At 57.3% G+C, this 27,097-nt stretch overlaps 3 protein-coding genes across 4 annotated transcripts in view; 2 read left to right on the top strand and 1 right to left on the bottom strand.

Moving 5' to 3' along the window:
* The first annotated feature begins 488 nt into the window (after positions 1 to 488).
* LOC117650495 (E3 ubiquitin-protein ligase ZNRF1) lies at positions 489 to 9,708 on the top strand. The gene is made up of 4 exons (XM_034393960.1): positions 489 to 1,214; positions 8,179 to 8,274; positions 8,378 to 8,483; positions 8,573 to 9,708. The coding sequence occupies exons 1-4, from the start codon at positions 710 to 712 to the stop codon at positions 8,628 to 8,630; spliced, it is 765 nt and encodes a 254-aa protein (XP_034249851.1). The 5' UTR covers positions 489 to 709; the 3' UTR covers positions 8,631 to 9,708.
* Positions 9,709 to 9,836: 128 nt separating this feature from the next.
* On the top strand, positions 9,837 to 12,497 carry LOC117650494 (putative inositol monophosphatase 3). Its single transcript, XM_034393959.1, has 5 exons — positions 9,837 to 10,828; positions 10,893 to 11,058; positions 11,143 to 11,297; positions 11,382 to 11,499; positions 11,587 to 12,497. Exons 1-5 carry the CDS (start codon positions 10,502 to 10,504, stop codon positions 11,832 to 11,834), a joined length of 1,014 nt encoding a protein of 337 aa, XP_034249850.1. The 5' UTR covers positions 9,837 to 10,501; the 3' UTR covers positions 11,835 to 12,497.
* A 357-nt stretch (positions 12,498 to 12,854) lies between these two features.
* Positions 12,855 to 27,097, bottom strand: part of LOC117650491 (cation-independent mannose-6-phosphate receptor) — a 29,388-nt gene continuing 15,145 nt past the window's right edge. The window contains exons 21-23 of one of the 2 annotated variants that reach the window (XM_034393952.1): positions 14,220 to 14,307; positions 13,983 to 14,140; positions 12,855 to 13,812 (exon numbers count right to left, since the gene is read on the bottom strand). In XM_034393952.1, coding sequence (XP_034249843.1) covers positions 13,765 to 13,812; positions 13,983 to 14,140; positions 14,220 to 14,307 — 294 coding nt within the window. In that variant the 3' untranslated portion in view covers positions 12,855 to 13,764. The remainder of the gene's footprint in view (positions 13,813 to 13,982; positions 14,141 to 14,219; positions 14,308 to 27,097) is intronic. The other variant, XM_034393953.1, reaches the window with a different exon arrangement.

The raw sequence follows: 27,097 nt of genomic DNA, 5'->3' as shown, positions 1-27,097 counted from the left end.
TCCCCTCGTGTGAATGGAGAGTACAGCAACAGTTATGACACATGGGCGGAAGATAAGATTAAGATGGTGCGCTGTGACTGGCTCTTTCCGTGGGCTTTCCATGCATCATGCATTTCGGCGGGGCGTTACCATACTATGCCTCACCGCCTTGGGCCTTGACTGTACCAACGCGTCGGAGAGGAGGACGTTGAGGAGATGGTAGCACCAGGTTCACGGCCAAATTTCGCGGCTACACGCTCGCGTTACATGTGCACCACCTCACAAGATCCTCAAGCGTGCTTTGAGACTGAGAGGGGTCGTCGCTAGCGAGCATCTGTCACAAGCTGGCCAGTGAGCAATTATAGTCTTCAGGGTTTTCTTTTTGTAGCATAAATGGCGATGCGACACAAGTGTTTCCCGTTCACTTGAATTGTGTTCCCGTAGGTTGGCAGTTCCGCGAGGCCTGCTTCCCACGAATACCGGTAGAGTGCGCGCGGAGCGCTGTTGGCGCAATATGGCGTCTGCTTGTTGGTGTCGGAGGTTGCTGCTGCTGCGGCTGCTACTGCTGCTGCGGATGTGAGGCTGACTGACGGTGACGGTGGTGTTGTTCTGCGACAGAGTCAGAGTGCGGCCTCAGGGCAGGTCGTGATGCCTCGCGACTTGGACGGCGCCGTGGTGCTGCAAGGGCTCGGAAGATCAGTGGAGCAAGTGACAAGGTGACAGACTCGCCATGGGTGCGAAGGCAAGCACTGCGACCGCGAATGCGAATGGCGACGGGGTCGGGGGGCCCATGGGGGGCCATGGCCATGGACCCAGCACCAGGTCCCGCACCTTCTCGGCCAGCAGCAGCGCCGAAGTGGTCGGCACGGGTGTCGCCGGCAGCGTGAGTGGCGTTGGCCACGTCCCCGCGGGCCTCAGCTTCCTCAGAGTGCACACGGACAGACAACGAGAGCGGGCACGGTCCTTGTCCAGTGTGCCGACCCTGGACATGAGCAGCCCGACGGCCATGGCCTCCACCATGAGCCACGACATGGCCCTGCACGGGCTGGCCCACGGCGTGCCCGGCATGCCGCACGGCCACCATGCCATGGCGCACCACGGCGTCTACGACATCTCCGAGTCCGCGGAGTCTGACAGCAGCTCGCTGTCGCACGAAGAGCACGCCCTGGACGGGCTGAACCTGGGCAGGGTGTACGCCGCGCACTCCCTGCCGACCAACATCTGGTCACTCAACGGTAAGTTGTTCCTGTTGCTGGACATGCATGCGATGTTGTTGGCCGCGCCCTGCTCCTGGTGCGCCGTGTCGAGACAGTGCCGCGGAATGGCTTGCAATCTTAGTCGCACAGTCGCGCCTGGGTCGCGGATTGGCGCTTGGAAATATGGCTGCCAGGCCTTGCAGGCTTGGTCCAGTGCTGCTCTGCTCCACTGGCGACAGCTTTTCTCCTCGCAGCGCGGAGCCACGGCGGGGAAGTCAGTCGCAGAGGATTGCGTTTTCTCGTAGCTGCCCGTGGGAGCGGTTGTCATTGAAGCCTTAGGCCGGCCTCGTCTGCGATGTGTTGTTGTTTTGGTTCCTCCTAACCTCCTTAGGCAATAGTCTCTGCTACAGATCCCTTGCCAATTTCTTGTCTTGTTTAGCTGCTTGTGTTTTGTTCGCCGTGTATCCTCAATTCCTCTCTCCTGCCTTAATCATGTCGTCACTTTAAGCAACATAATTTTATTTGGTTTACTTGAACTGGTCCTAGCTTAAATAGCTGTTGTACTGGAATGACCTTTTGGTGGCCTTGTTTCAATTAGAGACCTTGGTGGTGGCATGCCCTCCTTTTGTAGTTGTAATACAGGGATAGGTAAAAGTGAAAAATACAAGCTGATTTTTAAAAAATTAGCTGCAATCTGATTGTTGTTGCTTGTCTTGTGCTTTTAACGTAATGTATATGGTGACAATTGTGGAATAATTTAAGGGGTGAAAAGAAAATTTAAAACATCACTTTGTAATAAGTTTCGTAGCTTTGTCGTTGGATTTTTAAACACCTCACCTGCCCTCGAAACATTCTGCTTGGTCAGTGCCGCCCTTATTACTATGAGGCTATTGCAAGGACAATTGCATGTCCTTCAGTGATTGTGTTGTGACCTGATACTGTCTACAGAGTTATCTCAAGAAGTTCAGATAAACTTGTGTGAGGTCACTGGCCTGTGCCTGCAACTCATTTAAGAATAACCAGGTGGATGGGAATCATGTCGTACATGAGCGTCAGATTCATGTTGGCTTTTTGAAACGCTGCTCCATGAGCAGACGTTGTGCATGGTTCCGGTTGGACTTTCCAGCGTTCTGATCCCGTGAGCGTAATCTGGCCCTGCCCGCTGTGGCGCCGTGACGCTGACGCTCGGGCTCGGGGGAGTTTGGCTTGCTCGCTTGCGCCGACCTTGGCTTTCCCGTGCGCTATGCCCAAATGTTGTGATGCCAGGCGAAGCGGCGAGCGGCGGGGCGCTGCGATAGGGCAAGACTGGCAAGGCAAGACGAGACGACGCGGACGCTTTATCGACGTATTGGATCGCGGCCTGCGCCGCCTGCAGCCTGCAGCGTAACGCGGAGGCCGTTGCCCCGCTGCACCGCTGCATCGCCGGATGCCTACTTATCGGGGGTCGTGGCGATGATGGGGATGGGCTCCGACGTGTCCCCGCTGGGCGCTGGTCTGCCCTGCCCTGCCGGCCGCCCAGCACAGTGGGTGCCAATAAAAGCAGCGGGGCCATTCGGCTCAATGGTGGTGTTGTACCACACAGTAAATAGATTCCAATTCCCCTCCGCGCTCGACTCATTCATAGAGTCCCTCCCCGAGGGACGCGCCGGGCGGGGCGGGGTGGGGTGGGGCGGGGCGTGGGGGCCTAAGCCCCTTGTGCAGTCGGCAACCCGCAAAGCGGTCTGCCTGCAGCACACGTCAATTTTTGAACCTGCGGGCGCCGCGGAACATCAAGAATTGAGGCAAAGCCGCAGAGGTTGTGGCGTGGCTGCCGCGGCTTGCCCCGGCCCAGCCAGACGTGCGCTGACCCCGTCCGCCCCGCCGCGCCCCACCGCCCTTTGCCGACGCGCCGCTAATGGCCGTCGCGTCGCTGTTTAGACGCGCACTCGGCCCGTCACTGCTGCCCGCCCTGCCCGCCACCCCGACACGCCATTAGAATCTCCATTTGGCTATATTGAAAATCTGTATCACCGACGAGCTTAGCCTGACGCTGACAGGCGGGGGCGGGGGGTGGGTGCAGGCGTGGCGGCGCGGCTTGGCGGTACAGTATCCACTCGATGAGGCCTCGGGGAGGGAGAGGCAAGGACCTCCGGGGGGGGGGGGGGGGGGGTCGTCAAGCAGCCGGGGAGACTGGGGGTTTGTTGGTGGTTACCAGACTGATTGCACAATTTCGGACGCCGATAAGTGCATGTGCGCCGAACTGAATAATTGATGGAGGGGCGGGGGGTAGTCAGAGCGTGGTGTTACCTGGCTGACGTGATTACGCGGCAGGCCATGTGGAGCCAATTTGAGGCTGTGCCGAGCCATGCCTCGTTGCCCGGTTGGGGCCCGGGGCCGGCTAGGCTGGGAGCTGGGATTGGCGGGGGCGCACCGGCACCGTCGGCCTGGCCGCTCGTCCGCCTGGCTCCCTCCTCGCTATCTGCACTGCGCGGCCTCCGTACAGATAAGGCCTGCGAGCGCCCCAGCGGCCCCAGCCGCACCGGGGCTTGTGGCGTCGCAGCGTAGCGCAGGGCGGCTCGCGGCCACCGGCCGCCAACTCATTCCGCGCGTAGTCTTCCCTTCCCCGTCTCTCTCGCACTCAAGGGGCGTCCCGCACAGGCGCGAGAGAGACAGGGCGACGAAAACAACGTGCGGATTGAGACTATGCTGGCCGGGGCCGGGGCGCAGAGTGAACCCCCCACGCCAGCCGGCACGTTGCCACTCTGTCTAGTTGGGGGAAGGTTCACTCCACTGTAGTACAGTGCAGGCACGCGGTGGTGACGACGCCGTGGTCTCCGCGGTTCGTCGGCCTGCCGCACTGTTGCCTGTTTGATGTGGGGCTGGCGCTCGTTGGCGCTCGCTGGCAGCGTGGCGGCCAGGCGCGGGTAGGCAACACTGGCGACCGCACGCAGGGGTGCCGTGCGGGCCGGCCTACCTCGACTCGTCGGGCGCTCCGCTCGCCTCGCCGCGGCCCGCCCGGCCCGCCCTGCGGCAGTGCGAGCCTCGCCTCTCTCTCCCTGCAGATTGATTCCGAGAGCAGTTTCCGCCGCTTTGCCTCTCTCGCACTCTTGGGGCAAGAGAGACAGGGCGACGGAATCAGTCTGGACCTGCGCCATCCGCTGCCCCACTTCCCCCACTTCGTTCTCGCGTTTGCCCTCCGGTAGAAGAGGGATCAAACGGAGTGTGCCGCTTCTCCTCGTTCGTCACGTTCCCCGGGCTTGCTTGCCGAGGCTCACCGTGTCCGGGGGTTGCTGGTGGCGCTTGCACGTGGTCCGCGGCCGTCCTTGAGCCGCGGTGGAGTGGGGCGTCGCCAGGCGTCGCCAGGCGTCGCCAGGCGTCGCCAGGCGTCGCGCTGCGCAGCCCCGCACCTCTCCGATTCGCACTTTTATCAACCCGGCGCCTTGCTCCCCTGCCGCGCGACGACGAGGCGAGGCGAGGCGAGGCGCGGCGCGGCGTGCAGTTTGTTGTCCATTCCCCCTGCCTGTCCGCGCCCCTGCTGCCCCTGCTTCGCGCGCTGCCCGTATTTTTAGCCATTGATTCGGCCGCGTGCGAGACGGCGCCTCACTGCCTCGCCGGGCGCCTCGCGCGGCGCGGACGCAGCGTTGCCAGCAGCGCCAGCAGCCCGCTAGAGCTGTAATTGGGCTGCATTCTGCGATCCGCGATGCCATCTGCATTGGGGCCACTCTGGCGGGCTAGCTGAATTGTGCGGAGCCTCGCGGGGCGGCCCGACAAAGGCCCGGAGGACGCCAAGCACTGTGCCAAGCACTACGCCGCGCACTACGCCGTGCACTATCGAGCGTCAGCAGCAACGGCGCCGAGGCACGGCACGGCGTGGTCGGCCTGCGCGGCGGTGCGAATGCGACCCTCTCTCTCCCTCTCTAGGGCCCGACAGAGGCTCTATCCCGCTTGCGTTTCCCCTTCTCCTTCCTTTTCCTTCTTCCTCGTTGCACCCTGGTGCACTCGTCTGCTTGGAATTGAGTGATCCGCGCGGTCCCGAGACTCCCACCTAACGAGGACTGCGTCTTCAATGCAAAGCAGGCCTGCCGAGCTGTTCAGGAGAGTCACCTCGTCGCTGTCTCTGTCGCACTCATCGGGCTCTCCGGAAGGGTGAGAGAGAGAGAGAGACCGAGCGACGAAATCGCTCCTCTGAACCGCTCGGCTGGCAGGCCCGGCCTTTCCCCAGAGGCTGTGCTCGCGAGCTCTTGATGAATATGTCCATAGCGGCGACTCGGCCTGCGCGGTGCGCCAGCGAGTGCAGCCCCGAGATTGTGGGGTCCAGTCCACCGGGAAAGGGGGATGGGGGTGGGGGGTCGCGCGGGAATTGATTAAACGCTCACTCCACCCGGCCTGGCCCGGAATGATTTCACCGCCCGACCCGACGGACGACGGGTGCCGACAGCCCGACCCGAGTGGACCGTATCTCGGGCAGCTGCCGCCTCACTGCCACCACCAACCCCCTGCATTCGCTCCCAATCGCACGTCACAACACCGCCAGTGTGTTGGCTGTCCCCCCCGCCAGCGCCCCGCCGCCTCGCCCTCCTCGCCCCTGCTCACCTTGCCCGCGCGCGCCCTCCTCACTCCACTGGCACTGTCCAGACTGGACACCGAGCCGGACAGGACAGGGGCTGCCGCGTCGCCGCGCCGCCGCCCCATTGTCATCGCCCGGCCCACATTGCATTAGCGACCGCGCGGCGCTGCTGAGCTGCGACGTCACTGCGTGGCGTGGCTCGCCGGCGGGGCCTGTCCGTCCGGCCTTCTTCGGCGTGCCACGGCGTGGCAGCGCCCAGCCGATCGATGGGTTCGCCAAGTTCGTCTAATGCTGCTAATGCTAATGGGGGCGACGAGACCTGGCCGTCCTGTCCTCCCTAGGGTACAGCCCGCCTCGTCCCGGCCAGCCCGGGCCTGCCCCTCTGCCCCTCACTCCCCTTCCGTGGATGGGTGTAGTCAGCCAGACGGGGCGATGGCCCGCCACAACTTTTTACCCGTGGAATGGGCAGGGCGTGGCGGGGCGGCGCGTCCTCGCCGCGTGCCGTCCGCGTGCAGCTCTTGCGTGGCGGTAATGCGTGCTTCGCGATGCCGCCTGCCCGACCCTAGTGACCTTGTACCTTGGCGCGTCGGTGGTGTGCGACATGAATCGATCGGAAGCAATCATGGAGCGTCCGCCAACGTGTGGCCGAGGTGGGCCTGGGCGAGGGGGGTAGGGGTGCGGCGGGGCGGCCGCGGGCTGCACTCCCCGCTGATGAACTTTCCATCCGTGTGTGCCATCCGCGCCCCGCCGCGCCGCGCCCCGCCCCGCCGTCTCGTCCCGGAGTCCCCCAGCTGGCTGCGCTAGGCTGCGCTGCGCCCCCCGGCGGCCCCGGGCGAAGGGAAAGAGGGGTGGGGAAGGGGTCCTTGCAATAACGTTGACAGCTCGGAGCTCTGCCCAGCCCGCCGAGGTGCCGTGCGCTACCGTGCGCTGGCCTGCTCGTGCTCGACCTGCTCTTGTTGCTCGCAGCCCGTCCGGGCAGGCCATCCAGGTCAGCCAGGGGGCGTGGCGCGGCGTGGCACGGCGTGGCGCGGCGGGGCCTTAGCAACGCGGATCCGCGTGGCGCCGCTTTTCCGCGCCGCTTTTCTTTCCCATTTTGTTCTCCCCCTTCCCCTTTCATCAAGAAACTGGTGGTGGTGGGCGAGCGCGGCGAGCGCCTTGCGTCGGAGGTGTCGAGTTCGGGGTGGGGGTTGGGGGCTGGGGTCGCGGCGCTGCCGGTAAACAGGTTGGCTGCCACAGAGCGGCGTTCGCGCTTCGTGTCTCGGAGCTGTACAGATCGAAGCGACTACGCGGGGAGGGGAAAGGGGGAGGAGGGCGTTCCACAGCCCCGGCCCGGCTTTGGATGTTTGGGCTGTACTGGATCGAAAGCATCGGGCCCGTGCGGTTTTCGGGTGGACGCGTATTGGCACGCGTTGTCGCACCCCTTTCACGGCCGGTGGGCTGTCAGTCAGTCAGTCAGGAGCCGCCTTCGCACCGTGCCTCGCCCTCACTAGCCCCCGCACCCACACGACCGGCACAACGCGGGCCTTCCCCGGCACCGGCGCCCACTGCCGCGTTCACCGTTCAGCCCCCGGCCCCGCCTTCGTTCCCGCGTCCCCGCCCCGCCCCGCCCCGCCCCGACCTGCCGCGCTCGCGTGTCGTCCTGGGGTCGACGTCGGTCTGGGCGGCACAGCCGGGCGGCGGTTGTCTGTCGTGGGGCGAGGCGGGCGAGGCGGGCGAGGGCCATCCTTCCGTACTAAGGCAGGCTAGGCCGGGCTACGGGCTGAGGCAGCAGCAGGAAGCAACCCTGCCGAGCCGAGCCCTCTGCCTGCGCCGCCGGTACTGTGGAGAGTGACGGAGGATGTGGTGGAGGGCTTGTGGGTGCTGCCGCTGCTGCCAGACGCTGTGCATGGCCGCCTAGATGGGCATCGTGCTGGGGTCGTGCGTGCCGGACGACGCGGGCCATGCCGGCCTGGCCGCCACCCCCATGCCGCCAGCGTCCAGGCGGCCCTCCTGCAACCCTGACGGCCCTGACGGCCCTGACGGCAAATCGGAGGGCGAAGACCCGGAGGACGTCCCTCAAGTTCCCCCGGATGGCGATGACGCGAACGGCAGCGAGGACGAGGACGCGGCTGCCTCGGATGTGCCGGGCCTCTCGGCGAGCTCGACGCCAAGGCTGTCGCCGTCGTCGTCGTCCCGGGCCACGCGCAGGGTCATGTATGGTAGGGGTTTCGCACTAGAGGCACTGACGCTCTTCCACGCTCTGCCCGAACTTCGCCGTTGTCAGTAGTTCAGTGTCACTTTCCGAGGCTGCCAATTGCCGAGGCTCATTCGCTCATTCGTTGTATCAAGTTGCTGGATGGACATGCCCTTTTGTTTTAAGATCAGTGTTTTGAGACCTGTGTTTGTTGACTGTTGTTTCAGAAGTGTTGTCACTGTCTCTGGCTTCGTAAATTTAATAAATTTGCTTGTTCTTTTCAGGTATCAAGTGCCCCGTTTGTTCGAAATTCGTTCTCTCGGATGACATTGAGTGCCATATTGTCATGTGTCTAACCAAGCCACGTCTTTCATACAACGGTACGTTATTTGAACCTATGCAGTTTATAAGTTTTCAACTAGTACATTTTAAAAACTGAATAAATTAAGTTACACTTACCTCTTTTTTTCTTCTTTTGAACAGAGGATGTGCTTACCGATGATAAAGGAGAATGTGTCATTTGTTTGGAGGACCTATTACAAGGGAACACTATAGCTCGTCTGCCATGTCTATGCATCTATCATAAAAAGTAAGAATTAGGCTTTATACTCACCAATTTTAACATAAAAAAAAATTATGTGTGTGTTTTTCTAACTAATATTATTTTGTTTGTTATAGCTGCATTGATCGGTGGTTTGAAGTGAATCGCTCGTGTCCAGAACACCCAGGTGACTAAGTACAGTTCATCTACGGCTGTGTGTTGCCACCCAGGCTGTGTACCAGGCTATCTTCGGCCTGCGGCTGTGCCTTCGGCTTTGTGGTTTCAATTAAATGTGTTCCTGATTTGTTTTGAGGCCACAAACAACTTAGACTGAAGTGAGGACAGTACAAAAATCTTGGTTGCTTGGCTTGGACTTACTTACAAGCAGCAACTCAAGCCTGCCCGCTCAATATTCAATGTGCTAGTGAACTCATGTGTGTGCACGATTTTCTGCAAGTTCAATGCCCAAGAAGAAGGAGAAGAAGTCCAAGAAACCATTTAGTTCAACAGTAGTACTTTTGGAAATATTGTGGATTCCTTTTTATGTATTTGCATCACTTGTGCAACTTTTACCAGTTCATGATGGATACTTTTCTTTCTTTCTTTCTTTCATTTATTTAAATCGACTGAATTGTGAAAAAATTATAGCTGTATGGTGGAGGAAGAAGAGAAATTTTCGTTTAGACAAATGTTGTGCAGGAAAAATAAACATAAATATACAGATATATATATTGTATAAAAGTACATTTGATGGTTGATTTCTGTTTGCTAATTTATCCATTTCGTTCCTGTTTATATTGCAGCTGTCTTTGTCTACAAGAGCGGTATTCGTAACACACGCGCTTTTATTGAGTTCAAATCTGTTTTGAGTAGGTTGTCGTGAGGTTTGGGGTTGGGGATATCTAGTTCCATCATACTGTTGTTCTTACTCATTTTATCGTTTGGTTTTATTTTATTTAAAAATTTTCTGCTGTATGTTAGATTCTTCCTCTTACATTAACTTCCAAACTGTTCATTTGTGTGCTAAAATCAATGTGATGTGAGGGTTGATAAATGTCTGCTGATGCAGATTTAAAATTAATTCTTAATTCTCTTGCTATGTTACTGATAAATGTTATGGATTTGTGACAGAAATATTTTGTTTAGCTATTATGTTTACCATTGTTATGATTGTGATTACTTTTACCAATTTAACTTCTCATTTGTTATTGGACATCAATGTCCCTAAGTTTTAGTGCAGTATAATAATGTAATATTAAATGCATTAAGTCTAGCAACATGTTATTTATTTTGAAACCCCTCGGCAATCATGGCAGATTTGACTGACACTCTTTCTTTTGCTAGTTCTCCTGCAGCATTCAAAATATCTTTTCATATGGAGTTGCTAAGCCAGCCCTAAAAAATGTTAAGATTACTGTCACCATTCGCGTCCGTATCATTTTTCGCCGGCATCTTTTTGAACAAAGTTTCTCAATAAGCCGTATGGAAACAATTTTTCACACATTTGAAGCATGAAATACAAACGACACGGCGTGATACCCTCCCGGCTTCCGACGTCACGATGTCGTCTTGCTGCCGCTCTGCCTGGCTGCGCCTGCTGCTGCGGCTGCCTTGCCTACCTCACAGGCGCCTGTGACTTGGAAGTCAGTCTAGTCTACTGCTACCAAGCACCCCATCCTAACTGTTGTTCCTTGCACACAACTTCGACATTTCATGGCATCTTCTTATGTGGAAAGTTTAAAAGCGACAAACTAACTGCGACGTAGCTGTTATTTTGCTGTACTAATTTTTAATTACTATTCTGCCGTGTCTCAAAACAGTTGTAGGTTAGGTTATTTATTTTGTAGTTGTTTCCTCCAGGCTGACAGGTCATAGGCATAATATAATGCCACGGCAAATTTAGTTGCACAAGGATCAATTTAGCTAGCTTACCTTTAACTTTGATTGAAACTTCTTTTACAACCGTCTTTGAATGAATAGTTAATGAATTGGCAATAGTTTGTTTTAAAGTACCATCTGTTTCATTCTCTGTATACTTAGCAAATATTTCCTAGCTGCCCATCATAATGAATTTTGCCGGAATTATTCGCCTAAACAAATGTGGCATTCTATGTCTGGTTACCACATTTTTATTGTTGATGTTGTATATGCTAAGTAGAAGCTCAAAAATTGAAGAAAGAACCTCTGTTAATTTGAGAAAATTGCTCATAGCAGCTATTGAGGTTGCTGAAAAGGGTGGAAAAGAAGTTAGTTATGTTCGTAGCCTACCACAGCTAGATGTTGAAAGTAAAGGGAAAACGAAAGAAGGCGCCAATGATCCACTCACCAATGCGGACCGAAGATCTCACTGTGTCATGTTTTATGGACTCACCCAGGCCTTCCCTAAAATCAAAGTATGGAACTTTTGAGATATATATTTGTTGTTTGATATCTATTAATGTTTTTTAAAATTGGTAGGTAATATCAGAAGAAGAAAAGGTAGCCGGAGATTGCAACCCTGTGCAGTTGGTTGAGCTTGATCCCCGAGGCTTGGATGGACAGCCTGATCCTGGTGATGAGTTTGTTCCAGCTGAGGACATAACAGTGTGGATTGATCCACTTGATGCTACTCAAGAGTTTACAGGTATGTTTTCTAAAGTGGAAAAATTCTGTACAATTTTGTTTGTGCATTTTCAATTTCTCACTTTTGCATTTCTGTACCCTTTAGAAAACTTGGTCAGTTATGTTACAACACTCGTTTGTGTTGCTGTGCGAGGGAAACCTGTTATTGGTGTGATTCACAAACCCTTCTCTGATGAGCCAAAAACAACATGGTCGTGGTTGGGGAAAGCGAAGTCTGCTGATCTACAAAATTCCAAGACGGTAAAATTTATATGTTTTCAGATTTGAAATTGTCTATGAAACTAGCAAACATTTCTTCCTATTTTCTATTCTTTTGTTATACAGACTGATTCATCACAGCCTCTTTCCATCATTGTCTCGCGCTCTCATGCTGGTCAAGTAGAGGCGGTAGCAAAGAAAGCCTTTGGACCTGAAATTAAAGTGATCCCTGCAGGAGGTGCCGGTCAGTATACCATGTATTAAATTTTAAGTTTGGCCCATAATATATCCCATTCACTGTTTATATTAATACTTTGTTGATGTTTTCCAGGTTTCAAGGTGTTAGAAGTTATTGCTGGAAATGCCACTGCATATGTCCACACCACCAACATCAAGAAATGGGACATTTGTGCTGGAAATGCTATCATCAAAGCTGCAGGTGGAGAAATGACAACACTAGATAATGAGCAAATTGATTATTCATCAACTTCCAATAGTGTCAATACTGGAGGATTGTTGGCTTCTATAGGACTAAGACACGATGAACTTGTTCAAAAGTTGTCAAGAGCCAAGACATAAAAAAATTCTAAATTTTTAAAAATTAAGGATTCTATTATAGCTAATTAGCTATATGTCTCTTTTTGCGTTTCTGTTTCCTTCATAGTTTTAAGCTTATCTTTTATGCACCATCTTTGGCTAAAAACAAATGCCTCAGCTGTTGGTGGTTTGTATAATAGTAAATTGCCATAGATTAAATTATTCTGTCACCAGTTGGCCTAAAAAACCTTGAGACAAATTGAAAGTTTCCAGCTGTGCTGAACACGCCACTTGGTACAAGTTATAGCTTTGCTGAAGTTTCCTCTTTTCTTTTACCTGTAAGAAGACTGAAAAGCCCCCTTTTTGATAATTATTTATGTCTTATCTTTGCAAGTCAGTAATCTCGCATTGTTTGTTTTATGAGCAGAAATTCTCTTGTTTTATATTTTGTAATGCTATTTTGTTGTATTGATATGTTATGTAGGACATAAAAGTGATAATTTTAATTAATTTTTTTTTTTTACACTGGAGGCCATTGGTTAATAATATTTATTACTATTGTAATAGGAAAGATCTGTGATATCAAACTATCAGAGCAGCTATTGTCTCAGAATTCTGCCTCATAGTGTGTATTGTCATGCAAATGTACAAAGAATTTTACTACTTTCAGGCAATTGCCTGAGAATAAATAATTGTTTCTAAGAAGGTTATTCATTCATTGTACTGAGGCTGGTGTAGTGAACAACCCCGAGAGTTTGTTGTGCTGTGATACTCCTTGGTAATTGAAGCTCGAGTTGGTCTTATATAATTCCTCTTTGACCAAAAAGTGGCAAATCTACACCAATAGTGCTAGAGAGGTAGGCAGGACACTCAAATTACTTGCTTTGACAAAGTCACTTTTAGACCAAATACCTGGCATTTGTCTCTCATAGTTCCATGTCATTTTCTGGAGAATCTGAGAGGGTTGATCATATTTGGTGAGAAAATGGCAAGGGAATATTCGATACTAATGTCTTTGAAGATTAAAAAAAAGGAGGACTAGGAAGCAGAATAAAGATTTCATTTCCTGTGTCGGTTAGAATTAATTTTTTATTAATACAAGGGCTACAATTTATTTTGTGCTTTGGCACTAAAAGATTGTCTACAGTGAGTGATTATGTCATACAGTCAATACTGGGTTCTATAATATTCTTAATATTGGCACAATTAGACATTGAGGGTAAAATAAGAGTAAGGTGACATGGAGATGTCCACACCTATTAACGTACAGGAGGGTCAGTACTCAATATGTGAATATTCACGATAATATTTTTACGTGTTCAACACAAGCTACAAGTGATCGGCTACTGACTACATAGAGAAGTACATTTCTCCTATCCCTACATTAAGTAGTAGTTCTGAAAGCCATCCAACATAAACAAGAGGCACAGCAATAAATGGGTCAGATCAAACAGCGAACATTTATAAGAGTTTCAAGATGAAATAGTGGACTACTGTTATATTGAATAATTACTTAAAACTTTAAGTTTATTGCAAAACTAAAATGCTACAACTATTTTTCTACTTCTCTCTACACACTTAGTTTTTATGTGTCTTCTTAAAGACACTTCATAAGAGATTCTAATAATACTGATCCTTCAATTTAAAATAACAAAAAAAAATTCCACAGCCAATTTTAAACATTTTACGAACTTCCGAAACATACAACTTTAAAAAAAAGGGGGGGGGATTTTTCAGGCATGCAAGGTTGTATAACATTTAAGTGGCAAAACAAATCCACAAACACCACATCTAAATAAATTAGGTAGTAGTTAAAGTTACCAAAACAAGAAACAAAAAAAAAGACACTACATAGTGACTTAAGAAAGATTTGTTTTCTATAAAACTGTGGAAACTGATAATGGTCAATTGTATAGACCAAATACGATAGAAATAAGATATGTTTTCATCCTCTTAATCTTGAGAAGATTTATCAGTCGTTAAGAGTCTCAAACTCTGTCCATTCCTCCTGGGGATCCTGCTGTAAAACAAAGAGTTTTAACACCTTATAGAAGTTGACACGAGTGGGAACACAAAATTCATGTCAGTTTGGTATGTAATTGACCAAAAATTGTCAAAAATTCAGGCTGCAATAATTTGATAACAAAGATGATGAAGACGATTTTAACTCAAGTTCTCAGGAGTACTCACTGCTGTGTACGTAACCAGAGTTGAGTGCTTGTAGCCCATGGATCTGTTGACACGTGTTCGGACAGAAGCCCAAAATCGGGTTTTTCGGATCAAATATAATATAGCCGCACTAACTACTGCGATTGCCATGAGGCAGCCCATAGTCTTCCAAGCAGCAGCTGGAAAGAGAGGGCGTTAGGTAAGCACGCAGTGCGAAAAAATATACAACAAACAAAGGGCGGGAGGGAAAATACTTACTGCGGACGGTTGGAGGCTCCTCTGCGTGTCCGAACTTTCCACACATCAGGGGAGATGGCCACTCTATCACTAAATGACACTCCGTCGCCTGCAACAACAAACACATATATCACTACTCCATGCCGACGAAGACTTTCACAAGCACGGGGTATCCGCATCGGCGCGCCATGTATTATGAGAAATACTTCATCCACATGCAAATTGTTTGAGTGTGAGTGTGGTGGGGGGGGGGCGTATATGGTGCCCATTAGAAGCATTAGGTTCTCAATTTACAGGCCTAGATAGAACGCAACGTACTAATTGGTGTTATATGAAGCAAAGAACATTCGGCAAGTTCTCGCTCTAGATCTTCAAGAGACTTGCGGTTTTCTTTCAATTTTTTTAATTTTTTTTCAATGCAGCCTTTCATAGCCCCTTGTTTCCGTATCTGGTGCCATAAGCTGCACGCCGCGTCGTTCTGCTCCGTGACGTAACAATACGCAATCCCGTGCAGCGCCGCCGGCCCGGCCGGTGCCATGAGAGGGAAGGGGAGAGGGGGGAAATAGGGGAAATGGGGTGTCCGGGAGAAAGCGCGAAGAAGCATGGCGGGAGGGAAGCGAAGCGGACCTCCTGGCGAGGTGGCGGCGTTGGTGCTCCTGCTCCACAAGCAAGCGTACACTGCGTAGTATACGTTCACAAGCACGCCCTTTTTATGCATTTGTCACGAACATCAAGGCATGGCGCAAGCGCGCAAGGTCGCCGTGTCCCACAAGCACACATTTGGGGACGGACCGCAGCAGCCTAGGAGCCTTGGCAGCAGCACTCTGGTGGGGGCAAAAATTAGCATCCAGCCCGCGGACAGTGCAGCGCAGTGCGGACTGTCAGGACACCGTCAGGACTGTGCCTAGGGAGGGAAAACGCGCCAAACGCCCTGTCCCACTTCCGAGCCGCGTCCTTTCGGGAGACGAATTCGCGTCGGACTATCTCTCTCGCACTCACGTCACGTGGTGCGTCCGGTGCGTCCCGCACGGGTGCGAGAGAGAAGCGACGATCGCAGCGCGCGAAGGCGCGACGCAAAGGCAAGGGAACTGAGAAGGAGATCGAAGGGAACAGCGCGTCTACGGCGGCGTGTTGATTGTTGATATTGGAGTCCACGTTGGGGGGTTGGGGGCTGCCCGCGCCCCGCGCCTCGCACCCCCACCGCCACGTGGGCGTGGGTCACACAGGTCACACGCCCCGTCGCCAGCCGCGCGGCGGCGCCCCGCTCGCCCCGCGACACGTGCCCGCCCGGGTTGCCCTGCCAGCCCTGCCAGCCCTGCCAGCCCTGCCCAGACCGGGGCCGGGACTCGGCCAAAGCGGCCAAACACAGTGCCAAACACGGCCCCACGAGGCCATCGTCCCCCGTGCCCCCGTGCAGCCCCGTGTCGCCGCTGACTCTCTCTCTTCTCCCAGCCGTGCCTTTGCACATGTCTTTCGCGGAGAGCAGAGGCACAGCAGCTCACCGCGCCAGACATCCAGCCAAAGGGTGAGACTCGGGACTCTCCTTCACCAGCGAGGGCAAGGGAGAAGTGCTCCACCGTGCATCCACGGGCCGAAGCTCGGCATCTCTCACGACCGCAATTTTCTTTTCCACGCATCCTGAGCTTGCTTTGCTTTCCCCCGAAAAATAAACACAGCCCCAAGCCACTTGTCTACAGTGCCTCCAAATCCTCCCCACTGGATAAATAGCGCGTTCCCCGTTCCCTTCTCGCTCTACCTGTGGGAGGACTGGTTGAGGCATCATCTCTGCGGCCAACAGTCACATTTTGTCGTTGAGTTTTTCGTTCTCCAACTCAATTTTTCGTTGACAGAACGAACCACCTTGAAAATTTTCCTCCACGCAGGAACCCCATCAAACTCGTAAAAGTGAAATACACCGTTTTCTCTTTCGAGCAGTGTACTCGACACCTGGCCGACCGGGTTGAGGGCCCCATACTGATGCTCTTTTGTCTCCCGAATGTTCGCGTAGCCCACAAGCCGGCAGGCAAGCGGGCAACAGGTAGAGAGAGGTGCACGATGACAAAGGAGCAAAGGGGCCTGATAGAAACGTCAAGGGGCGCATCAGGGGGGCACGCTGGGGGGCGGGCCGGAGCCACGTTCGAAAAACAGACTCAGGCAGGCCTTGACCGCGTGCCATCGAGAGAAATACTACATCGGCATCGACGCACCGGGTAGGGGAGTACGTTTTGCATTTCGGTGCGTCCCACCGTTCCACCGTCCCACCACGGCACCTACGGCACCACAACCCGCTCCCAGGGGTGGCCCTGCCCGCCCTGCCTGGCCTGCCGCCCCCCAGAAGGCGCGTTTTCCGCCTGGCCGCGCCCTTTCTGTCGGACGGGGCGGCCGCGCCATTAGCGTCACTTAGCTGCCGAGTCGCCGCGGCACAGCCAGCACAGCCAGCACAGCCACGGCCGCGGCCAGTGCCGAGGACACCCCGCCACCCTGGCGTGGCACTGGCCTGGCCCCTGGCTAGCCGGCATGGCAGTGGCAGTGAAGTGACGGCAAGGGGTGGAGACCAGTGGCGGATCCAGAGTCGCTCAAAAGGGGGGGGGGGCACTCCATGCACAAAGTGCTGCTTTTGCCTACCTTGAGGGCAGCTATCTAGGGGTCGGATGCATTTGTCCCCCCCCTCTTCTGAATCACCGGTCGGTGGCCGGCGATAGAGGCTCCTCCGCCAACGCCAACGAGGCGTGGGAGCTCACCGCCCTCCCCACCCGCGACAAAAGTGACAGCGATGCGTTTTGCCGGGGTGCCAAACGACTTGGGACTCGCTCAGCAGGCCAGGCAGGCCAGGCAGACCCGCAGGTCGGAAACGGCAAATGGCCCGCGCCGAACTTTCGCGCCGTTATCGGCAAAACAACGGCCGCGCCGCCGCCGCGCCGCCGTCCTCTATCCTCTATGCACACGCTCGCTCGCACTGTCGGCGTTGTCGGCGCGCTTCCGGCGCGTGGGAAGCCGCGAGCAGCTAAGCCGCGGCGTGGCCAGGCGTGGCGGACACGGCTTCAGCGGCAGCTTTGGCTACAGCTAGCTAGCTTTGGCGACAACGCGGCCAACGACGTGCAGGGCGACGGCGGCCGACGGGCTGATCCATCATCACTTGAGCAAACAGCTCCTGGCTGGCCGGCCCCGCCTCTTTGAACGGGGTGGCTGCTAATTCAATATCCATCGGCGCCGTGGACGCGGACTACGGGGTGCGAGGGACGGCGGGCGTGGCCGCGGACGGCGTACGCGCGGGGCGGAAGCCTGGCGGAAGCCCCGAGGGGAGTGTTCTGCATACAGTACCCTGCGGCCTGCGCCTCGCCACCATTTTAAAAATCAAGTCCTTGTCAGTATTTTTCTACACGTGCTTGCAAATTACAGTAGCAGCTGTCTTTTTGAGTTCTGTACTAACCACGGTGTTGAGTAGCGTTGGAACCCCTAACTTGAAACTCTATTTACTGCTAGAATGGAGCCTAGAGGCCATTGTTTGGCCATGGACAGCCATCGAGAGGTCGCGTCCCGGGCGGCCCGGCCCGGCTGGCTCGGCGAACACAAAGCCCGAAATGATTAAAACCAGCCGGCCGGCCTGGGCCTGGTTCTGGGCCCGGCATCTCGGCTCGGGTCGCTATTTTGATTAGAGCAGCAAGGGAGGGAAAGCAAAATGGGGCAGAAATTGGCGGCGCGTTTTGTTTACTCTGGGTTGCAGAGCCGCCATGCGCCGCTGCGTTTAGCTCGATCGCTCGATGCAAAAACCTGAAGCACACCCACACACACACACGCGCGGCGTGAGTGCGTGTGTGTGAGAGAGAACCCCTGGACCGTAGGGTGCCGCCGCGCCAAGGACAAGGCTGAGAACAGGAGGCTTGCCCGCGCAATGTTGACTATTGATAAGTCGTTTGTTTTCCCTCTCTTGGAACCGCGAGCTGAGGCTGGCTGGGGCGCTGAGGCCGGCTCGGTGTTGTTGTTGCCGGCAGGACGGCAAAGTAAGCACGGAGCCTTTTCGATTCGAGTGCTTGGATGACGTCAGATCGGGCGAGGGCGGCCCTGGGGGCGGCCTGCATGCCGGACTTCCTCGCCAGCAGGCAAAATGCAGCAGCGCTCCGGGCCGGGGGCCGGGGAGGCGGGGGTCGTTGCGAGCGAGTGGTCCCCGCGGCCGCGGCCCGCGCAGCCCGCGCTGACGGCCCGTTCGATCGACTGAATGGACCGCGCGGTGGCGGTTCGCGTTCGCACACGCAGCTGCCGCGGAGCGCGGAGCCGCGCAGCGCGTTGACGGGGCGCTGACAGGCGTCCGCGTGTCAAAACGAATCAGAAAGGCAAATGGAGCCGATAGGCAAGCGGCAGGGCAAGCAGTGGCACCGCGGTACGTCGTATGCACCGCGCACAAAGGGGACGTACAAAAAGGAGAGCGCTCGCCGTGCAATGCAGTGCGCGGCTCGCCCGGACCCACCCCACGGCTTGGCCAGGCTCGGCGACACAAGTGGTAGGAGGAGCCCAGCGTCGCGACACACACAATGCAACCGTATCGCGAGCGACTATCGCGTCATAATCGCCACCATTATGGATCATTTTAGCCTCCTTTGTGTGGTGATGGAGAGATAAGCGGGGGGACACACTGCATACTTTAAAGCGAAAAGGCCACCTCGCACCCCGACGCCACACTTCGCACCCAAACTGTGCATGCACACACTGTGCACACAGGACACAGTCACACAGTCAACAAACGGAGCCGTGGGTGCAGTTGCACGTTTTGCAGGACGCGTCCACCTGGTGTGCGTGGTGTGCGTGGGGGAAGGGATAAGAATAAGTGACACGGCCGTGACGCGAGAGAGCGAGCAGCGAGTCGCGCCTTGAGAGGGAGTGCGTGCGGGGCAGGGAAGGGCAACGGGCAGTCCACTATGAAGCGTCTCCCAGGCAGAACCACGAGGCGGGAAGATAGGCAGATAGAGCCAAACCACACGTCGCAGGGTCGCACACGACACGCAAGATTAAAAGCCCGGAGGCATCTGCCCGCCGCGGCACTCCCAGGCACACCCCATTGGGCACCGTTTAGGACACGATGCACCGCTGCGTGTCGCAAGTAGTAACCCTTTCCGTGAGAAGCGCTGTAAATCAAAGTGTCTCAACGCTCCAGTCGGAATCATCGCCTTTCATCAGCCACACGGTTCGGTTCTCCTCTGCTGTTTAAAATTTACAAGGGAGGCCCAACCGTTTCGTTTTCATGGTAGACATCTTACTGGCAATTATTTCGGGTGTCCTATACCATCGATTTGAGGGCTGGCAGCTGGAGCGAGCTGGAGTCTACGCGCCCCTTGCTCTCTTTACACTGTTACAAACTGTTTTCACAACACGCATCGTTCACGGACGCATCCTGAACCCTGCGACGCCACCGCGACACTGTGGCGGTGAGAACCGCGCCAGCTGGACGGGCGCCGCGCCAAGGACTTTCCTTGAGGCAGCCGCGACGCCGCGACCGAACTCGATTCCAAATTCCAAACGCACCCGAAATGCTTTATGGAACTCAGAAGGCAATTTGTTTCCACGGCGACGGGTTTTCCCGGCCAGGCACCGCGTCCAGAATGCCAAAGTATCCGTGTCAGAGGCTCATTGATTACGCTTCCCCATTCGGCGTGCAGCGCACTGCAGTGCAGTGCCTTCCCTCCCCGCGGACTTCCACCCCTCCTGCCTATTTCCCTTCACAGATCAAGAGACGCGTTATTTTTTCTTTTTCAAGATAGACGCGACTGAATTTGTGCGCCAGGCATAGCATTGGCCGCGGCACACTGCGCGGCACTGCGCGGCACGCTTGCCCGAGTCCATTGTGCCTAATGCACTCCGACGGGGACGTGCAGCGCGTAGCCCCGAGTGGCGCGGCTGCACACGACGACGCCGTCCTGGACTGCAACCTCGACCCGCGCCGCGACGCACCGCCGCCGTCCTGCTAATTTATATTGTCGGCGGCTCCTGGGTGGTCTCCGCGCTTCCCGTCGTGGACTCGCCATCGCCACGCACTTGGCGGTGCACGACGGCGTACTAGATTGGCAACGGCCCGTTTTTTAATCGAGAGGCGGCCGAACCGCCGCTGCTGCGGACTGGCATTCTCTCCGCCCTCTCTCTGCATTGTTGTTTCCAGCGCGCAGAGGAGTGGCGCGCGTTGTTTTTGAAAGAAATGTTTGGGCAATGGCAGCGCAGTCATGGGGATGGAGGGAAACGAGGAGGATGCCGTCAACGGGTGGCAGCGAGGCGGCGAGCCGCGCGCGGGGTTCGTAATGCAGTATCCGAAGTTGAGCCCGCGGCCGAACTCGAACCCTCCTGGGCCAGCAGGCGGGGCAGGCGGGGCAGGCGCCTCCCACAACAAGCCGCACGCACGACACGCACGACACGCTTCACGGCGCGGACAGCGCGGACGAGCAGAGGCGATCCTCGACTGCGTTTTAGGTTTCGACATAAATAAAGGGCGATTCATCTGACGGAGGGCGGGGCGGGGCGGTGGCTCACGCACGGCGCGGGGGCGGCGGAGTGTCGAACGCAACCTGACGGCCTGTCGGCCTGAAGGGCGGCACCGGGCGGTAGGCGGCACAGCGGCACGCCGAGGGGGTGACGCCGTGACGGTGACGCGGCCTTTTCGGCCACCCTCCGCGCCTCCGTCTCGGCAGTCTCGGGGTGCGTGGAGGTGGTGGAGGCCTCGACGGCCACGCCCCGGGTCCCGGGTCTTTGGTCGCTGGTCCACCCCACGGACGACAAAAAGGAATCGAACGCGCCAATTACAGGCCCGACGCTTTCACTGCCGAGTGCGTACACTGTACACTGCACTGCACGACGCAGCCCCTATGTCGGCCTCGTCGGCCTCGCACAAGCAGCTAGCCCGGCGCAGTCTATAATTTAATCTCGGCCTTTGACAATCGCTGCAGTGGGGTGGGGCGCGGCGGGGCGGGGCGGAGAGCGGGACAATCGGACGACGGAAATCAATTAGCGATTTGGATTTGCGATTCAAAGGCAGCCTGGAATGAGAGAGACTGCCACCCACTGCAATGGCCTGGAGTCTGGAGTGCTCTGAGGCGACGCCACTGCTGCCCCACTGCCAAGCCCTCGGCCAAGCCGCGCCGCCAGGACTGTCCAAGTTGCGCCACTGTTTACGCACCTCGCTCCCTTCTTTAACGCGCGGCCTGAACGGCAACACAATGGCTGCCTTTGGACACGGGGTGCCGCCTTGGCGCGAATCGATTCCAGGGGAAGTAATATCAAATAGTGCAGCGAGACAGAGCACGGACGCGGAGAGGGAGGGTGGGGAGGGTGGCCGCGGAGCTGCGACACCCAAAATCTCGTTGGTCGCGGTTGGAGCGGCTCGGCGGCGGGCCGAGGCTGCAGGCTGTCGTGGACGTGGTCGAGCAGGGCGTTGCCGCCATGGTTGCCGCCGTCGCCGAGCCCCGTTGGCTCCGCCGGGCTCGAGAGGCTCGAGGATCACGGGCGGAGCTCGCCTGGCCTGCGAGAGCATGCGACAGCGACAGCCCGGCGCGCGTTTTAGGGGTTTTAGGCCGTCGGACATGTTCGTCCCGGACACGGCGGGCTCGACCGGCTTAGCAGTTGTCGCCGTGCCCGCGACGTCGGGCTGCGTGCGGAGTGCGGAGGGCTGGCGTGCCGGCGGGCTGCCGGCAGGTGGCGGAGCAAGCCGCCGCCTCGGAGGCGGCCCAACCAAGAGGCACAGCGCCCAGCATGCCCCAGGCCCAGAACAGCGCTCAGCGCGGACGGCCGAAATTAGCAGGGATTGTTCGTCGGCCACTCCGACTTCGACTGGCCAGTCATTAGCAGGGGGCCTCGTCGCCTCGCCTCGCCGGCCTGGCTATCGTCTGGCCATCGGCCTGCCATCGGCCTGCCCATGCTGCCATCGGCCTGCCCGGCGGCCGCGTACGTCCGGTGGCGGCGGCAACGCGACAACAACACAACCACCGCAAGGCGGCGCGATAGTCGCGGGTACGCACCGCCAGGCCAGACCAAGACCAGACCAATGTGAAAAAATTCCAATTAGTACAAAATGCTCTGTGCGCCCTCCCTCCCCCCTCTCTCCGGGGTCGTCTTTACACAATTTTCCACGGCTGCTGTGATGAATCTATGAATCTGACGGTGTCCGCCCAGCTGCTTCATCCCCGATTAACAGGACGCACCTTCGCTCTGTTTTTTCTTTCTCCCGCGAATCGCGGCCAAGCGACGCTGGGTGACGTGAAGCGGCCCATAAATCAGCCGCAGATTAATGTCGGCCGAGTGTCGCAAAACGGCCGGGCAAAACGGCCGGCCGTCGTGTCATTGTTATGACATAAATTCGGGACTTCATCACCGCCCCTCCGCCACTGCGATCCACTGCGATCGGCGATCACGACGCATGGCTGGGGTGACACTCGGTGCGACGCAGTGCCACGGGACGCAGACGCGAGACGAGCGGACGTAATCCGCAGCGAGTCCAGCTTTGGGGAAAACATGACCCGGCCACGCCGCGGTGCAGCGCTGCGACTGGCGGCGCCGTATACTGAACAAATTAAAATCGAAAATGAAACACCACCCCTGCCCGAATAAACGGTTTTAGTGCTACTACACACAGAAATCAACTCACGCAGCACGCCCGACAGCGAGGAAGATTAGAAACGAAAAAAGTAGGGCCCGTAGCGTGACGAGGCAGCGTTTGAGAGGCTATGAAAGGACGCTCCCCTCGCCACCGTGCCGCCCCGCCCTCGACGTGAATGCCACCCACGCCACACGATGTTCATTCCAAACCAATAAATATAAGTAATGCCAGGCGGCGGCGTGAGCAACTGACTACCGCCGCTACCGCCCCGGGCACAAGTAGGTGCTGCCGGCCACCCCTGCCAGGGCGGCCGCGGGCCGGGCAGCGCCTCTCCCTCCACCCCCATCCGCGCGTCGCGAGCGCTTCCGGGTTCCGGCCCTGGCTCCGCTCCGCTCTGCTCCTACCCCATCCTCCACAGCAATATCGGTTCAAAGTGGAGCCAATAACGGACGCCTTTCGGACGAGGCTTTTCCTATGCTTCCGTCCCGAAAGCCATCGGCAGCCCGATTTATCATCGCTCGCAATTAATTAGTGCGTGAGCCATTAGGCACGCATGTGCAGTGCGTCGCGGGACGGGGACCCAGCGCCCGCCGCCGGGCCACGCGGCCGCGCGCGAGACCGCCGGCTGCCGCGGTGACACGCACCAAAAAGAGGACTAGTACTGTACACAGCTCTCGCATCCAGAAGTACAGTGCGCACAGTCCCATCGCCGGCAGTGCACCCGCCGGAAACACAGATCAGCAAAACCGTGTACAAGCGACACGCGGCGAACTCATTACGGAAGCCGTGATTGTTTTGTCGCCTCGCCGCGTAGATTGATTTTACCGCCAGCGCCAGGCCGCCAGCGCCAGGCCGCCAGGCCGTCAGGAGGTGGCCGAGGGTGCCGTTCACGACCGACGATCACAACGCCCGCGCGGACACGGTGGACCAAGCCCACGCGCCGCCCCGCGCCGAGAGAACCATGACCACTACACTGCAGTACCATGCCCGGGGCAGGGGCAACAATGCGCGCCAGCTTCATTTCCTGCCGGCCGAAATTCGTTGCTTGACCCCGACCACTTTGAAGAGAAGCAAATTGCGCGGCGGGTTCGATCTAGTTACGCTAAACTGTCCGCTTAGCGCGGCGGCGTCGTGGCGGGGAGGCTGGGGGCGAGCCGGGAGGCCCTGCGGGGGGCGGCTGCTCGGCCGGGGTGCGGGCCGGGGTGCGGTGTCGAGTGGACGCACCGCTCCAATTCACGAGCGGAAACGCGGCGCGGGCGAGCAGTCGGGGCGCGCGCGGTGCGAACAAGGCGACAAGGACTGGAACAGGAACAGGTCCAGGGCTCCCGAGGGACTCGCTGATAATACCGAGCTAATGATGGGCCCACCCATTTCCATCACAAAGGTCTCGGTGTAGCATTTCCAACCCCTCCGCGACGCTCCGCGAGGCTCCGCGCCCCAGTAAACTCGTGCACCAGCCCGCGAGGCGCGGCACGGCACGCACGGCACGGCGTTCCCGCGGAGCACCTAGGGCATGGCGAATCGCCTCGCCCGGCCTCGCCCCCCGCGGAGCAAGGGTGCCGAGGGTGCAGTGGGTGCAGCTTGCAACGCGACGCCCGTCTCCCCCCTCCCCCTCCCCACCCGCCCTCACTCGCGCGGAACTGGAAAACTCGAGTAGTCGCAGCGGTCTTCCCCTGAATCTGCAGATGCGACCAGCCGAGTGCGCGGAAAATTCGTCTCGCCACCCTTTAATTAGCGCGGGAAAAATGTTACTGCGCGTTTATAAGAAAGCGGCGTGGCGGCCAAGTAGTACAAAAAGCTATAGAGCCAAGGGTTGAAACACAACGGATGTGCGTCCCTGGCTTTGACTGGTCAGCGTCGACCGGGCATCTTCAGGTCAAAGGTTGAAAAGGGGGAGGGGGAGGGGTACGCTCCGGCCTAGAGGAGGCGCGGGAGCCCCGGGGTGCGCCGCAGGGGGTGCGACGGGGTGCCGATCATCACGAAGGCGTCCCTAAAGACCTCCGCGGGGGGTGCCGTCTGCCCCGTCTGCCTTCACCTGAGTCGCTATCTCACTCAACAATGGCGGATGACGCAGACCGGCTTTCCATTGTACATACGCGTTCGGCGCGCGGCGTGTTGGTGCGTGTGTGTGTGTATGTGTGAGTGCGCGCACGGCGTAATGGGGCCTAATAAGGAGATTAATCAAGGCCTGCACCCTGCAGGCGCTGCAGGCACTACAGCCGCCCCGAGCGTCCAAACCAAAGGCCGGCTCCCCCGGGACTGCAGCGCCAGCGCCCTTCGCCGGCTTCGCCCTCCGATTGCAGTGTAGTCGGAGTCGCGCAGCGGGACGGCGCGCCGGTCGGCCGGTCGCGGGTTCGAGGCGCGCCCGGTCGAAAAAAAGGGAACGAACACGAGAACGGCAGGAGATGCACGGCTGTCGGCCGGGAACGTCCCTTCGTGTCGTTAGTACTACATGTATCGCTTTAAAATTCAAAACCTGTTCCATGGGCCTGCCGTGCCGGCGCATCTATGACCCGCTGACGACGCCGTCCCTTCGGAGCGGGGCTGTCTGTCGGGGCTGCCGGCCGCGATGCATGGCGATGCAGCGCGCATACACCCGCATGGCGCGTACAGCCACACAGCCCCAGAGGCCCGGGGAATGTTAAAGGGCGGGGGCCTCACCCTCCTAAATCATGCTTCCCACATATCACATCGCATGGCTTTGTTCGGTGATACCGGGACGGCCCGGCACGGCGCGGGACGCATGCAGCACGCTGTTGCAGCACGGCCAGGCACTCGGCCAGCCCTCGGCCGAGCGTGTTCCGTGTCGGAACAGTGTGTCGGAACGACGAGCGATGCCATGCAGTGCGTCCGGTGGACGGCGGCACCGCGCTGCCTTGTGTCAAGTCAACACATCACCATGCAGCAAGCGTCGCGTCGTCGCGTCGGGAGATACAAGTTGTTCACAGGCGTCACAGGCACGGCGGAAACTATGCGCGCAGCGACAGCCCTGCCCCGCCCCCGACTGTATGACGGCTGCCGGCCGGGCGGCCCGACGGGGGGCGGACTGGCGAGATGGGGCACCAATCAATCTATTGAGCCCGTCAGCCCGTCCCGCATGGCCGTGGCGGTCATGGCGGCCGTGGCCATGATCGTGGTAATCGTGGCCCTCGTCGGCCGCGACCCCGCGACGTCCGGCAGCACTCCGCCCGGGGCTGCCAAGGGCCTGGGCCTGCCGAGGGCAGCGCTGCCGCCCCCCGCCCCCGCCCCGCCTGGGAGAGAGCGGGCCGGGCCGGTCGGGGTTGCACCGGTTGCACCAAGCCCTCGCCGACCTGGTCCCCGTCACCACCTAGGCGCGGCTCGCGGCCGGGCGAGCGGATGGCCGGCGTGCAGGCCGGACTAGAGCAACGAGCAACAAGCCCGACGGAGACCCAATCAACCTGTCCATGTCCACACAAACGGCTTTCTCTGAAGAGCGGAGCGCGGCGACAAATTGTGCCCTCATTCGCCAGTGTGCCACGCCGGCCGCTGCGGCGCTGCATTCGCGCTTCGCGCATTGGCGGCCCGAGATAGCAGTGGTGCAGTCATGCGGCCATGCAGTCGCGCCAAACACGCCAAACGGGAGTAAATATGGCGGGGCTTCCCGGCGGGTCACGGAGTGTCACGGGGCAGGCCGGGCAGGCCGAGGGGCAGGCCTGGCGCCGCCACGCCGCGGCGACACATTCACGACTGAATCGGCACCACCGGCACGGCAGCATTGTCGCACTCACTCGGGTCCAAGGGCGACTCAGGTGTTCGAAAAGAAAACCGCGCGAAGCGAATTCGCACGTAAAGGAGTGTTCTGCCAACCTGAGCTTGTCAAAATTCGGTCGCTAAAAACACCTCAGGCACAGAAAAAATGTTGTATTTTTTACGGTGTGCAACCAAGAAGGCGAACAACGCACGCGAGTCCCGGCCAACAGAAATAGCAACATTGGAGCCTGTGTACAAGTCGTTATTGGCTACCCTGCCAGAGCCTCGTGGAGGCCAGGCGGGCCTCGCGGACCTGGCGGCTGGTTCGGCTGGTCCGCGAGGCACGAGTACCTGGAAACGGGCACCGAACTAACGAGCTTTGCGGGCTTTGCTGGCTTTGGTGCGCGGGTGCGCGTGCCGGGCCTAGCCTAGCCGTGCCGTCGTGCGCCCAGCAATGCCCAGCTTGCAGAAGCGAGGCATGATGCAAATGCTGCAGCGAGGAAGATCCGCAGATCGAAGATTCGCTTGAAAAGAGACGCGACGAAAAACCAGTCAGACTCGTCGAGCCTCTGCCAATCCCGTCCCCGCACCCCGCACCAACCTTGCCACTGGATCT

The sequence above is a fragment of the Thrips palmi genome, unplaced genomic scaffold (assembly GCF_012932325.1).
Source record: "Thrips palmi isolate BJ-2018 unplaced genomic scaffold, TpBJ-2018v1 HiC_scaffold_5, whole genome shotgun sequence".
Lineage (NCBI taxonomy): Eukaryota > Metazoa > Arthropoda > Insecta > Thysanoptera > Thripidae > Thrips > Thrips palmi.
This window is presented reverse-complemented; position numbering and strand designations above follow the sequence as displayed.

What these genes read in the sequence shown, in the direction of transcription:
- LOC117650495 (XM_034393960.1), top strand. Translation starts at nt 710, where the DNA reads ATGGGTGCGAAGGCAAGCACTGCGACCGCGAATGCGAATGGCGACGGG. An exon ending in GCCACGTCTTTCATACAACG is followed by an intron (nt 8,275 to 8,377) that starts GTACGTTATTTG and finishes TCTTTTGAACAG; the next exon opens with AGGATGTGCTTACCGATGAT. An exon ending in CTATGCATCTATCATAAAAA is followed by an intron (nt 8,484 to 8,572) that starts GTAAGAATTAGG and finishes TGTTTGTTATAG; the next exon opens with CTGCATTGATCGGTGGTTTG.
- LOC117650494 (XM_034393959.1), top strand. Translation starts at nt 10,502, where the DNA reads ATGAATTTTGCCGGAATTATTCGCCTAAACAAATGTGGCATTCTATGT. An exon ending in AGGCCTTCCCTAAAATCAAA is followed by an intron (nt 10,829 to 10,892) that starts GTATGGAACTTT and finishes TAAAATTGGTAG; the next exon opens with GTAATATCAGAAGAAGAAAA. An exon ending in TGCTACTCAAGAGTTTACAG is followed by an intron (nt 11,059 to 11,142) that starts GTATGTTTTCTA and finishes TGTACCCTTTAG; the next exon opens with AAAACTTGGTCAGTTATGTT.